The 14,981-nt window shown below is 37.3% G+C and overlaps 1 protein-coding gene across 1 annotated transcript; it reads left to right on the top strand.

Moving 5' to 3' along the window:
- Window positions 1–1,422: 1,422 nt before the first annotated feature.
- LOC130738954 (uncharacterized) lies at window positions 1,423–3,757 on the top strand. Its single transcript, XM_057591138.1, has 3 exons — window positions 1,423–2,043; window positions 2,434–2,505; window positions 3,470–3,757. Exons 1-3 carry the CDS (start codon window positions 1,474–1,476, stop codon window positions 3,569–3,571), a joined length of 744 nt encoding a protein of 247 aa, XP_057447121.1. The 5' UTR covers window positions 1,423–1,473; the 3' UTR covers window positions 3,572–3,757.
- The last annotated feature ends 11,224 nt before the right edge of the window (window positions 3,758–14,981 follow it).

Genomic DNA, 14,981 nt, shown 5'->3' with positions numbered 1-14,981 from the left:
CGTAGCACCACCACAAAACTCCTCCGACACGAGTCCTAGTCGTTGCACCACAGTCTATTTCCCAGCTTCACTTGCGCCATTTTTTGCACTTATTTAATTATGAGTTTCATCCATCCCCCACTCTAATGAATCTAGTATATATGTATGAAGGAGTCAGTCAAGCAGTTCGGGTTCTCGATAAGTCCCGTTGCTGCTTGATTTTATTAGTAAGTAAACTTGATTTATTTTATAAGGCGAAAGGTTGCTATTTTTATAATTATTATAGCGTTAGCGTTTTAGCCTTAAGTTCAAGAGTGGGTTGTCTCCTCTTCAACATTTCTACGACTTCCTTGCCTCCCCTTTTCAGAGATCTCATTTGTTCCCTTCTCATATTTTCCTCAAAAGCAAAAATAATAGACTAGGAGGTGAAAATTTAAAATATGCTAAGTAAAACTACAATGCGAAACTTTTACCACTAGCAATTGTATAAATGAATGGATATATGGTTTCTCTGTTCCCGGGCGAGCCACCGCTATGTTTGGATGATTGTGTGAGGAATTAAGGGATTAAAGTTTCTTTATTTTCTTGTTCTCTGGTGGTTGAAGGTTATGGTTTGAGTGGGAGTTTTTGTGTAAGTTCTGGTTGAGTTGAAGTGGATTATAAAGAAGAAGATGAATGATAGGATAAAGGTGAAGATGAATAGTTTATTTGGGTTACATCATTTCTCTTACTATATCATTCATGTACAAAATTATGATTTACATCGACCATATATGTTCAATTTTGAAAGTAGAGAAAAATAACTTAGCCAAAGCAACTAATACTATAAGACCAAAATCACACATTCTTAAAATCTTTACTATCAAAAGCATTTAAGCTTATTTAAAGAATGGGGTTGTCTAAATAACCCATGATAAAGTTTGGGTTAAATAACTTATCATCCAATTATATTGGAGATAAATGAGTTGGAAATAAATTAATAAATAAAATATAGAAATTCCAACTCACTTATCTCCAATATGATTGGATGATGAGTTATTTAACCCAAACTTTATCATGTGTCATTTAGACATCCCCTTAAAGTATAGATAAATTAATGAACCTTGTAAGTTTTTTAATTCTAACAATAATTTTAAAAAAATTAACAAACTTCTTTTTTAAAAATAAAATAAAAGTGACGTATAAAAATCAAGAGAAAAAGTTTGATGTACCGACGGTGTAAAGTTTTTTTACACCGTCAACCAATCAGATTTTAAGGATGTGCCACGTCAATTAATGAAATTAAATAAAATGAGAGATTTTCCCACATCTTAAAATCTGATTGGTTGACGGTGTAAAAAAACTTTACACCGTCGGTGCATAGAAATTAAACTCAAAAATCAAAGAATAAATAGAGGAATTAATTAATTAAATCTTAAGCAAGGTTCGTATTTATTTGGCTGTATATGAAATACGTGGTGGTCCGGAGTCGTAGGACGCTGAAACAAAGGAACCATGACCGGGAAGGACGACTCTGTCCCTTACGAGCCCCTTCCCTACAACAATTACCCCCACCAAAACGTCGTCGTTCTCCTCCCAACCTACCACCACCACCACCGCCGCCGCAGCACAACCACCTCCTGCCTCCTCACCGCCCTCATCCTCCTCCTCTTCCTCACCTCCGCCGCCTTCTTCCTCTACCCATCCGACCCGGAAGTCCGCCTCATCCGAGTCGGAATCAACCACATCGGGATCCGAGTCAACCCGAAGCCCGTCCTCGACCTCTCGTTCTCCGTCAGAGTTCAAGTTCGCAACAGGGACTTCTTCTCCCTATCCTACGACTCCCTCGCCGTCGCTGTTGGCTACCGCGGCCGCCAGCTAGGGTTTGTTTCGTCATCCGACGGTGGCAGAATTAGGGCGCGTGGATCGTCCTACGTCGACGCCGTGCTCACCGTTGATGGGTTTGAGGTCATCTATGATGCTTTCTACTTGCTCCAAGACATTGCCAAGGGTGTGATTCCTTTCGATACTGAAACGCGTGTTGATGGGAAATTGGGGCTTTTCTTCTTCGATGTTCCCTTGAAGGTAGTAGTAGTACCTTTACTTGTGAATTTAAGTTCCATTTTTTTATTTGATTTGCTTGAAAGATGCTAAAATTTGATGTGGGTATGTGAGAATTGGTGAATTTGAAGTTTGAAGGTACCTTGTGAATTTAAGTTGCTTTTTTTTTTTGATTCAATTTCGTTTGAGTTTGTCTGAATTTGCTTTGCTTGGAACATGCTTAATTGGGTAAAATTTGATGTGGGTATTGGTGAATTTGATGAGGCTTTGACATTGTTTGAACTCTGAAGTTTCTTTTACTGTGACTTGGCTTGTGATTGTATTTAAGATTTTCATTTGTTGAGATGATGAATGTTAGTGCTCTGTTTTACTTTTAAACCTCTGTACCTGAAGTATTGTGTGTGCTGAATGCAGGCGACAGTGTCGTGCGAGGTGTATGTGAATATAAACAAGCAGACAATTGTACGGCAAAACTGCTATCCTGAGGTGAGAAATTTTGTTTCTTTTATTGAACTTTAGTTTGCAATGCAATTTCCTCTACATGTTTATTGCCAAGGAATCCATTTCAGCTATACATAGAGACTGTTCTTTGTCTGTTCCATTCTTTTGCTGAGTTGTGTAGTTAGTTCTGATTTATACTAGAGCAACTGATTTGTTAGGTGAGATGAAATGTGATATATTATACATATCTCTTTTGTAACATTTGGGGGTAGCTCTTGGGAAATCAACCTTGCATTTTGGTTAAGATATCCTTTCGTCACTATCAAACACTTTATCTGATTTTAGTCTTTTATCATCATACTTCAGTTTCAACCCCATTTGGTAGAGGTTTAAAACCGTTTCAAAGTTAGTCTGATAAAGGAGAGGCACTATTGTAGAGTAATCTACTGTGAAGCATTAGACGCTGCATAAACCCTAGAGAGGCATTTTATGTTAAAAGATTGAAACTGTAAGCCATAAAGGACCAAAGTGTCTAATTTTTCTATAAATTACTCCATGCTCTTCTGTCAATATTTTTAAAATTCAAACAAGCAAAGGTATAAAATGCTATACTATATATATCACTGGCTAATGAAATCCTTTTCTGGCTGAATGCTTGAGGTGTAGAAGCATTCTCTTAAACTAGACATGAAATTTTTTCCATGTTTTATGCTAGTTAAATTGAAGTGGGTATTTTTTCATTTCCAGGGTTGAATTTGTGCCTATGTTTGTCAGCCTAGAAACTTATTGATGTTAACCATTATCCTTGTTTCTTAAATTCCCGGAGTGCTTTGCTCTGGGATTGAACTTCTCCTAGAATCTGTTAGTTTTTATTCCGTTTCATCTACGAACTCTTAAACATGGTTTTGCTAGTTAAAGTTCAAATTGAATTATATTTATGGGATTTATTTTAATGCATAGTTTGATTTATTATAGAAGATTTTGCTAATCCATTGTTGATTTGCTTCAGTCACTGGGAGATACATTGGCTCAGAGCGCAGATATTGGAGCTGAAGAGAACGCAGATGTTGGAGCTGAAGTGAACACAGATATTGGAGCTGAAGATACCTGATATTGTACTATCAATCTTTAGCAACCTTTGTTTATAAAGTGGTGGTGGTGTTCTATTCTTTGCGTTGCTTTTACTGTGCTTTATAAATTGTATATTGTATGGATCTCTCACGCCCTTGTAAAGTATTGAATTTAGCTCTAGTACGAGATAAAAGTGATGAAAATGGTCCCGGGGAGTTTTATCAGATATGAGAGGAGTGAACTGAATTTATCAAGTAGAAATGAAATGATACATGCATCGGGACTAAATTAACCAGCTAACTGATTAGCTGTGCAACTTTCTTAACTACATTAACCAACTAACTAAACGTCATCTTGACAAATGTTTTAGTTGTGCTTGAGAACTAGTACAATATTAATGTCTTCTGCATTGAAATGTCATGTTCTTTACAGAGTTTCCCAGTGACCCCAAAATATCTATTTTATATGTGCATACGTTTGATATTAGTGGAGTTTTCTTTTGTTAGTGCATTGTGGCTTGTATCCTTTTCCATTGGTTTGGTAGCACGAGATTTTCTTTTGTTCTACTATGAAAAAGTAATAATTTATGAAACGGGACAGTGGTTATAAACCATGCCAGTAGCTTTTCTCATAAAGTGTAATAGATGGCTTTTGGAAAAATACTTTCAGTACCCGATTTCGTCCCACACCTAGTATGAGATAGAAATTTTTCCACACCAATAGCATAATGGGAAGTATGATGTGATTAAAAAAATAAAAGAGAAATAAAAAGTACATGAAAATGAGATGGAATAATAATGTGTGAATGTATTATAACATACATAGTGAGATTTGGTTCCTTTAAAATGAAAGACTCATTTTGATGTGTAAAATAAGTCATTGCAACTACTATTGAAAAATAACCTGTTGTGATTTAAAGAACACGAGGGAGAGCCAAGTCTCAAGCAGTGAATTTATATTTACCAAATGTACTGGACAAACTTGGTTGGTGTGTTTATATTTCTGCTATACTCAAGTTAATGTAACAAAATCTTATATTTTCCGATCCACATTAAACAAATTCTTGCTTCTAGTTCTAGGTTGATCTTGATATATGTGAAGTTAGGTTCATGTTTGCATTGATGCCAAACTAAATATGTGAGAAACTTAGAAGTGTGTACTTTCCAAATGCGGCTATTAGTAGCATGACTTTAACTTCTTTGTGGTTAGAAACTTAGAATCGCGTGTGTGGACTTAGAAGCTACTCGTTTCCAAACATGTGATTCTATGTGATCATGTCTTGTGTTATTGCTGCAAGTGAAGGCATGGAAGACCCAATTACAGACACGTAGAATGTTCATGAGCATGGAGGGTCCTACCACTACCACGATATGATATTGAAATGAAAGGAGTTTTGAATCTCAATTTCTTGGAGGAATATCATTGTCATGTGTGGTTAATGGGTTGCTGTCTAGAATCAAATTTCTGGTAACATTTTCTCATTCAACAAATATTCCGTTCTCAGTGGATTCTTACAATGGCATAAAAGTATAAAGTTCTAGCAAATTGTTGGTGTAGGCGAAAATTCCCAAGATGAAAGAAAATATAAATCAAAGGGTAATAATTGTTGTGTTCCTTTTCAATATTCTAAAGACAGGGTGCTTTTCATATATGTCCTGTCCTCATGCTCAAAAGAAGTATATTATGCTTTTTAAGACATTATTCCCCAACAAATAAAACGCTTCTATAATTTTCATCTTTCATGATATGGCTCCTAAATAATACCTGCTCTGTGGACTCACCATCGCTATATTATTAATTAATGGAAGAAGACCGAGTCTTTCAAGATTGATATTATCTCCTACAAGCACTTAAATAAACAAAAATTCAACCCAATAAAAATTTTATGATAAAAATTAACTATGGATTTCCTAACTCAATTATCTTAATTATCATTCATTTAATATTATAAATCGATTAATCATCCTCCCCTAGCCTGTCAATTATACAAGGATACATCACCAAGAGATTTTAAATAGAAAATGAGTGGATGAGATGAGTAGAGAGATACCCACATAGAAACAAAGAGTTGCAACCTCTTCTATTCAGATTAATTTTTGTTCAAAAGGTGCCATTATATGTACTCAATTTAAAAACCGTAAAAATCCTCAACCCTTTCGAACCTAACTCATGTAGTTATGATGCATTAGATTAATCAGCAAGGAGAAAACAGAGAAAAGCACTCATTGTTTATTTGTTTATTACAAAATGCTATCAACTCTCTGAGAACCTTGTAATCTCAAATTGATCTTATATTTCATGCATATATGTTTATAAAGTAAAAAAAAAAGGTAGAACCTGAACCTTTATGTACGATTTGAATTGGATATATCTAAACTCATCGAATCAACGGACTACTTAATTGCTCTGCCTCGCCACACATATTCACCGTGATGCTGCCGGCACCGGAATGACCCTGGATGCTGCGACGGCGAGCACGAGCAGTGCTTCACCGCACCACCCTCACCAGAGCTTCCACCACCATGAACTTGCCTAGATGCCTGCCCTGCCGCCACGTGTGCCTCCCGGAATTGAAGCCATCTTCTATGTACCATCAAGATTTCTTGGCTCACAAAAGGAACTCCAGGGTGACACATTGATTCTTCCAAATTTTTTTCCTTTCAAACTCTTTGTTTAATAGTAATAGCTTTAGCTAATAGCTATAATATATATGTGCCTTGCTTTCACGAGTTAAAGGTTGAGAAAGAAAAGAATCTTAAAGGTAATTTGGCATTGTAGTAAAAGAAGAAAAGAAAGAGGAAAAGGTGGAGGATAAGTAAAGTCTAGATATATAGATTCCCTAGAAGAGGGGTTTGTGTTATCATGCATTGCAATTTGCAACCTTAATTTACCTGAGTGTGTATGCCTATTTTTCTCATTCTTGTCATGTGTGAGTGTGATGAACCAAACCAAACCCACTTGATGATGTTTTCCAAAACTAGTGTGGCCCCACCACAAGTGATCAAGCAAAGCTCTTTAGACACCTGCCTTTGATGTTGCCACGTGGAGGCATATTATTATATTTTGTGGCTTAAACCAAAGCATGGCATGTGCCTAGTAGTGTTATTTATAGCATTGTGTTCATTTTTAGACATCTAAATTTTATATAATAACTTCATTTTTCGCTTTTCTTTGTTGCATTTTTTTCTAAATTGGTATCACTAGAATGTGGTAAAAGTTAAATATTTTTAGAATATAATTCCTAAAAATCAAATTCTTAATCAATCATTTGTTTGAATTCTTAGATCAAGAATAGAATTAAGTTCAAACAACTCCTAAATAAAAGTCTTAGGATCGCAAATCCGCAATTTCAGCCTCATGAAAGTCTTCTAACAACTCAAAATATCTCAGCATTACTAATTTCCTAGTATACCAAACAATAACATACCTTCCAATAAGTGTTATATAAGCGCGCGTGCCATTAGAATTTAGAAGGTCCAACTCAACTCAAAAGCTAACTCAAGAGTTGTAGGTTGCTCTACCCTTATAAAGACTATATACGTCATGTCTCTATTAATGTGGGACTTCTAAGACACCCCGCTTACTTTCAGAGTTTTACATTCGGAGCGTGAGATTTGCAGGATTGGACATATGCAGGGTGACCTAAATATGGAGGTCTCCACCATCAAACAAATTTAGGATAGGCTCTAGTATCATATTAGAATTTGGGAGGCCTAACTCAACCCAAAAGTTAGCTCATGAGTTGAAGGTTGCTATACCCTCATAAAGGCTATCTATGTCATTTCTCTAGCTATCCAGTGTGGAACTTCTAACACGTACAAAGTGTGGCAACTGAACTTTCATTGACCTCCTCATATTTATGATCATCTGGAGCCACCCAAGCAATCGCTTGACAAAAGGCCTCTGAGAACTCAATGTCACGCCTGTAGTCGATAACCTGTCTATCGTCAGGCCCAATTGTGCAATGACATCTTGTAGGTGAAGTACACTCACCCACTGCCATGTGAAATGTGAGTTTCGGGTCACCACCGCTCAACCAACGCTGATGTTAAAGTAGCATTTGGTAGACAGATGAGAAAGGAATGACGTGACATACAATTTCGTTATGTGTTTGTATTGTTTTTAAGATAGAATGGAACATGACATAAAGCTTCCGAAATGGGACACATTGGTCTGCAGGAAAAGGTGGAACATAAGAGAATAGAACGAAAAACTCTTCTAAAACTTTCACAAGTTCAAGTGCCCCTATTTTATATTTAAAATGTATAGAAAAGAAGTGCCCCTATCCATATAAAAATTGGGCCCGTTTGTGTGTTCTTAAAAAAGAAGTCATTTTAAAGTTGAATATAAAATTGATTTTATTTTAGGCTTAAAGGGTCCAAAGGCCCCTGAGATTACAAAGGGAATCAAATCCAGGACCTAGAAAAATTTTACGTCAAATTGGGTCCCTAAGAAATTTTTTTAATTCAATTAAGGCCAAATGTTGCCACAACTCAATTTTGTCCTAGTCACTTTTACCACGTGGCTTTTAAAATTATTTTTTAATTAAAAAATTATAAAAAATTATTATTTTTAATTCCAACTCATTTACTTAAGTAGAAAAAAATTTAAAAACTTAATAAATCCCTAATTTAAATAAAATCCCTTACCTAAATAATTACCTAATCTAATAATAACAAAAAATATCAAACCCAACCAGAAATTAACAACTCCAAAAAAACCCATTCTTCTTCTTCCCCACCCCCACCCACACCCACCCAATAAACCTAGACAACCAGAGCCCTACCACCCCCAATCCACATGCAAATCTGAACTCAACCTCACCTCACCATAACTCTTGGAAGTAAATCCCAAGCACCCAAGCAAACCATGTCTATAAGGCAAAAACGTCTTCTTCCTCAACTCCTCTGATTGTGCTCTTTTTTTGGTGGGGGAGAATGAAATGGTGGACCATAACTTGTTGTTGCTCCTTCCTTCACTTTTACTCCTGAGAAAATCCTTCAAGAAAACCCACCTCTTTGAGCTTCTCCCAGCTGAAGAACACCTCGAAGAAGAAGCTGAAGCTGAATGAATTTTCTCGAAACCCACTTCATCACCCACATTCTCCTCTTCCTCATCTTCTTCTTCTCCCTCAATTTTGTTGATTCTTCCAGTCTCTGTCCATTGTAAATGCGTGTTTCTGAGAGGAGACAGAGATCTGGTTCTTCTCCTTCTGTTCCTTCCTTTTGTTCTTCTCATAGGGTACAATTTGGGGATGGGGATGGATAGGGTTCAATTTGAGATGAACAGGTAAGTTTAGGGATTTGTGATTATTAGATTATGTTTTTATTTAGGTTAGAGATTATTAGATTAGGTTTTTATTTAAATTTAGGATTTTATTAAGTTTTTTTTTATTTCTGCTTAAATATATGAGTTGGAATTAAAAACTAAAATTTAATACTTTTTCTAATTAAAAAAAATTAAAAAGACACGTGGCATTGCTGACTAGGACAAAATTGAGCTCTGACACACTTTGGCCTTAATTGAATTAAAAAAAAAAATTCTAGGGACCCAATTTGATGCAAAATTTTTCTAGGTCCTGGATTTGATTCCCTTTGTAATCTTAGGGGCCTTTGGACCCTTTAAGCCTTTATTTTAAGCGATTATTTCAAAAGTAAAAATTAATTTATATTTGTGTACAAATACAAAAATTACATTTCACTTAAAGGGCCAGTTTCACATTGCTTATTTCGTTATATAATTACTTATTTTTAAAAAATAATCATTATTTTTCACGTTGCATATTTGTGTATGCTTGATAAAATGCAAAGTAAAAAATAAAAAAGCAAAAATTTGCTTATTCATCTAAGCAATTTCTTGTAGCGTTTGATATAATCAATTTTTTAAAGTAAATTCGCAATTGAAAAGCACTTTTTTATGTTTATACACAAACATAAATCAATTTTTGCTTTTTGGAAAATCACTTTCACTGAAATTAATTTTTTATTCAACTTTAAGATCACTTGTGATTTGCTTTTATTAGCCCAATGTGATGATCCCCTTAAGCCTCTTGCGGCCCAACAGTGGTATCAGAGTCAATCGTTAGTGCGACCATGATAATGACTCCTTGTATCGAAAGTCTTCCTGACAATGGTTGGCAGGCAGCGTATCTCCCGTTGATAGAGATCCAACAGCTGTTCAAGTAGTTGGAGACTTCCGCTTGAGATAAACTCACACTTGAGGGGGAGATTATTGAGATATCAAGTCTGAGTAAGAAGTCTCACATTAGAGGATTAGGAGAGTGTAGAGCAATTTATAAGTGAGAGGGCTTATACACCTAATACATTAAGATTTTGGGTGAAAGATGTGGTATCCAATCCATTTATGATTTGCTTTTGTTAGCCTAAAGTGATGATCCCCAAAGTTTTAAGCCTATTGTGACCCAACTGTTGGGAATTGGCTCATTAGGAAAATCTGGGGCCCACAGATTTTATTTTGAGGCGAAATATTCAGTTTATTAGGATTTTATTTAATGTGAATTGTAAAAGATTTTAAGGGATTATTATAAGATTTATTATGATTTTATTGTAAAATAGAGATTAGTAGAATCCACTATAAATAGATAAGGTCCCTAACCCTAAAAGTGTGCTAGTATGCACCAGGTGTGTGCGGGGTGCGCCGCAATTGGGCGGTGTGCAAGTGCGCCGTAATTCAACAGTGCGCGAGGGTACACATCAATTGGGCAGTTGAGGAAAACTGCTATTGCAGATGTGTGAGACAATTAGGTAGTTGAGAGAAACTGCTATTGTAAACACGATTGATTATTGAGAATCAATAAATGGAGCTATAACTACTCTATAGCCGCAGAGGTAGGCAATTTGGCCGAACTGCGTGAACAAAGTTTTTTGTGTTGTTTATTCATGCTTTCTCGCTCTATCGTGCTGTCTGAATCAAGTTGTGTTTTTCCTCATCAATTGAGTTTCAAAAGATGCCCCATGCGCTTGGGTCATCTCAGTGAACGTGGGGTGATGGAACTACATAAGAGGAATCTGCTGAAGGGTGTTCGCAGTTGCACAATTGGATTGTGCACGTATTGTGTTCTTGGGAAACAGTATAGAGTTCGTTACAAAATCGGGCAACACAAGACCAAGGGAATCTTAGACTATGTCTATTCTGATGTCTAGGGGCCTACAAAAGAGCTCTCCGTTGGAGGGTTTAGGTACTTTGTTACATTTAATGATGATTTTTCTCGTAGGGTCTGGGTTTATTTTATGAAATATAAATCTGAAGTCTTTGCCAAGTTCAAATTGTGGAAGGCAGAGGTTGAGAATCAGACAGGGAGAAAAATAAAATATTTGCGGTCTAATAATGGAACTGAATACACTGACAAGAACTTCATGCATTTCTGTGAGGAGAATCAAATTCAAAGGCACTTTTCTGTGAGGAAGACACCACAACAAAATGGTGTTGCAGAGAGGATGAACAACATTCTGACAGATAAGGCAAGGTGCATTCGGTTGAATGCTGATCTTTCAAAAGGTTTCTGGGCAACAACAATCAATATGGCGTGCTATCTAGTCAACAGGTCACCACGAGCTTCTTTGGATGGAAAAGTTGCAGAGGAGGTGTGGACAGGTAACCCCATTGATCTCAGTAATTTGAGGATTTTTGAATGTCCAGTATATGTGCATATTTTCAGTGAGGATCGGTCTAGACTTGACCCAACGTCAAAACAATGCATCTTTATTTGCTATAATAAAGGTGTGAAGTGGTACAAGTTGTGGGATCCAGTCAAGAGGAAGGTGGTTGTCAGCAGAGATGTTGTATTTGATGAGCAGTCAATGTTGAAACAGTCAGATCTGACAGTTGTGCCAGATACTGCGGTAGAAATTTTCAGTCAGGACAAGATCCAAGTGGACATTGAGGAGACACTAGTGAGTCATATGCAGATTGTAGCCCAACAACAGAGTGAACCAGACTCAGATTTAGGTGGAGTACAAGACTATAAACTTGTGCGTGATAGGGAGCCCCGTCGTATTACACCGCCAGTGAGATATGAGTTTGGAGACTTAGCAGTATATGCCCTTCTTACCAGCTCATGAGACCCCTCTACTTATCATGAGGCTATGGCTAGCCATGAGAAAGATAAGTGGATGGGTGCTATGGTAAGGAGAAGATTTTATAAGAGATGTGACCCATAAACCTAATGCCTTAATGTTTTGGGTTAAGATGTGGCGTCGAGATCTCTGGGTGTCTTACTCCTCGGCCCATGGGCTCTCATGTCTCCCCCAACAAGTGGTATCAGAGCTGGTGGTTGGTGTAGCCATGATAAACGATTCCTTATGTCGAAAGTCTTCTTAGCAGTGTGGCAAGGCGGCGGGTTCTGTTGAGCGAATGGCGGTACAAGGTGGATAGCTTCCGCAAACGGGAGGACCATGGATGATGTGGTTGAGGGACTCACACTTGAGGGGGAGATTGTTGGAATCAAGTGTTAGAGTCAAGCCTCACATGAGAGAATTTAAGTTAAGAGAGAGAGTTTATAAGGAGATGGACCCATAAACCTAATGCCTTAAGGTTTTGGGTTAAGATGTGGCGTCGATAACTCTTGGTGTCTTGCTCCTCGCCTCATGGGCTCCCCTATCTCCCGTAATACCAACAAAACACAACAGTACGTATATGAGAGAGAGAGAGAGAGAGAGAGAGAGAGAAACTATACACAAATTTGCAGAAGAGCAGAGTGGAGTGGTGGAGACCAGAGAGACGATACATAGTGGGAAAGGGATTAGTTGAAGAAACTATACACAAATTTTAACTATATAGAGTTTCAATTTTGATGGCTCTCATCTACCTAGAATTCACTTTTGTTCTTTTCTTGATTAAAATAAGTCGTGTGAAATTTCTAGCTTCATAAAGATTTGGTGATTAACATGGAAGTTTTTTCTTGCTAATACTTTTATCTCTATTTTTTTATTTTTTTCATGAAAATATTATATGGAAAAAATCAATTAATAGTTGAATACTCCTTTAAAATTTTAAGTGGACTGATTTAAAAGAAATAAATATCTCTCTAAACAACCTTTTAATAATCTGTCAAAAAAAAAAACCTTTTAATAAGAAATGAAAGTAGTGCAATACAGTGAGAAATACTTTTTATCATAGTAACTTCCACAAAGAACCGATAGAGGATTTTAGTAGTATATGTTTAATTCACTATTTGAGCAAGTTTTGGGTTCGAGTCCCGAAAAAAATGTGAGTTAACCTTATAGAAATATAAATGTTCACATCTTAAACCAAATTACCTCTGGGAGGGAATAAATGAATCATACCAAAAGTGCATGAAAAATTGTACATTTTAAATACATGTTTGTGCTTATAAAAAGTTCTAAATAGAATTTCATTCAGTAAATTTCTTTAAAATGTGACTTTTAGTGTTTGATTCGCTTGAGAAAATAACATCTCTTTTTTTAAAAAAAGAAAATATTCTTTACTCCTTTTTGGAAAAATGATTTTTCCTTTTGAAAAAAATACAAAGATATATATATTTTTGAATTATTTTTTATTTTAATTTTTTACTTTGGAAAATAACACAAAAAATTTAGACACCGACAAGGAGTCCCTCAACATGAGAGTCTCTAAATCCATGGGTGAAATCATACTCACATTAGAAATGGGTACCTTAGTGGACTAGGCGTAGCCCCTTCAAATATTTAATCTAGCTAATAGATAGTATAGTGCTATTAGATAGAGGCTAGAATAAAAGATAATAACTGATTTGGTTATTATGATAAGAAGTTATCTTTTAGTTATCTTCTAGTAAGTTAGATCTTTTATATAAGACATGTATTGCTTTCAGTTTTAATTAAGTCAATAATATATTTTCCCTCAATCCCTCTCTCTACTCTTTCTCGTTATTTCTCTATTCTCTCCTTAGAGGGGCTACGCCCAGAGGATTCCCGCCAAGGGGCGGGTGCCTGGCCAGTAAATTGGGCCTCGACTGCGAGGCCCAACAGACCCATCAAGGGCAGTTACGTGGGAAGCCCAACTCTCACCCTATAAATAGAGGACGGTTACCAATTATAAAAGACTTTTCCTCATTTTCTATCAATAAACAAGTTATTCAGCTATTTCTCTCTAGTGCAATCTCTCTACTCTAGGGGCTACCCCTCTCTTGAGTGTTCGTAGCGAGACCATTTTGGCGCCATCTGTGGGGATCGAACCCACGACCACGTGCGGGCAGTGAATTATGTTCAAGAAGTGCCCTTCGGGTTTGATCATCCAGACATTACGATTACAAATGCGGATTTCAAGGGAATCAAACCCCATAAGGATGATCCTATTGTGGTCCAGCTGAGGATCAACAGTTTTGATATCAAGCGAGCGTTTTTGGATCAAGGGAGCTAAGCATACATCATTTACGAAGACGCGTTCAACAAGTTGAGCTTAACTGATAATGATCTAACGCCATACACAGGGACCCTCGTGGGTTTCACCGGCGAGCAGGTGTGCGTACGAGGGTACCTTGAACTGGATACTATTTTTGGTGAGAAGGAGAATGTGAGGGTACTAAGGGTTAGGTACCTGGTGTTGCAAGTAGTGGCCTCAAACAACGTGATCATTGGGCGGAATACCTTAAATCTTTTATGCGGTATAATTTTAACGGCTCATTTGGCGGTCAAGTATCCGTTGGATAATGGAAAAGTTGGAAGGATCGCAGTCGATCAGCAGCAAGCTAGGGAGTGCTACGACAATTGTTTAGGAAAAATGCCATGACGGGGCACTGATGCTATGAGAAGAGACTCCAGCGGAGAGTCTTGACCCAAGGGGCGAGGGGCGTTTGAATCGGCCCACACCAATTGAAGAAACGAAAGAGTTGAGGTTTGGTGAGAGAATCTTGAAGATTGGAACAAGACTCACTGAGGAGCAGGAGACGCGGTTGGGAAGGCTACATGGTGAGAATCTAGATCTGTTTGTGTGGAGTTGCAAGGACATGCGTGGGATAGATCCCAATTTCATTTGTCATAAATTGGCACTTAACTCAGAAGTTAAGCCAGTGTTTCAAACTCGCCGTCGGATGGGCGATGAGAAGGACAAGGCGGTAAAGCAGGAGGTAGACAAGTTGTTGGCGGCGAAATTCATTAGGGAAATGATGTACCCCACGTGGCTGGTGAACGTGGTGATGGTGAAGAAGGCGAACAACAAGTGGCGGATGTGCGTGGATTACATAGATCTTAACAAGGCATGCCCGAAGGATTCTTACCCGTTACCAAGTATCGACAAGCTGGTAGATGGCGCATCAGACAATGAGCTGCTCAGCTTGATGGATGCCTATTCTAGTTATCATCAAATTCGCATGCACCCGACAGACGAGGACAAAACAACTTTCATGACCGCTAGAGTGAGTTACAGCTATCAGACAATGCCTTTTGGGCTAAAGAATGCGGGGGCGACTTACCAAAGGGCGATGGACAGGG

The sequence above is a fragment of the Lotus japonicus genome, chromosome 2, assembly GCF_012489685.1.
Source record: "Lotus japonicus ecotype B-129 chromosome 2, LjGifu_v1.2".
NCBI lineage: Eukaryota > Viridiplantae > Streptophyta > Magnoliopsida > Fabales > Fabaceae > Lotus > Lotus japonicus.
This window is presented reverse-complemented; position numbering and strand designations above follow the sequence as displayed.

What these genes read in the sequence shown, in the direction of transcription:
- LOC130738954 (XM_057591138.1), top strand. Translation starts at nt 1,474, where the DNA reads ATGACCGGGAAGGACGACTCTGTCCCTTACGAGCCCCTTCCCTACAAC. An exon ending in TCTTCGATGTTCCCTTGAAG is followed by an intron (nt 2,044 to 2,433) that starts GTAGTAGTAGTA and finishes TGCTGAATGCAG; the next exon opens with GCGACAGTGTCGTGCGAGGT. An exon ending in GGCAAAACTGCTATCCTGAG is followed by an intron (nt 2,506 to 3,469) that starts GTGAGAAATTTT and finishes GATTTGCTTCAG; the next exon opens with TCACTGGGAGATACATTGGC.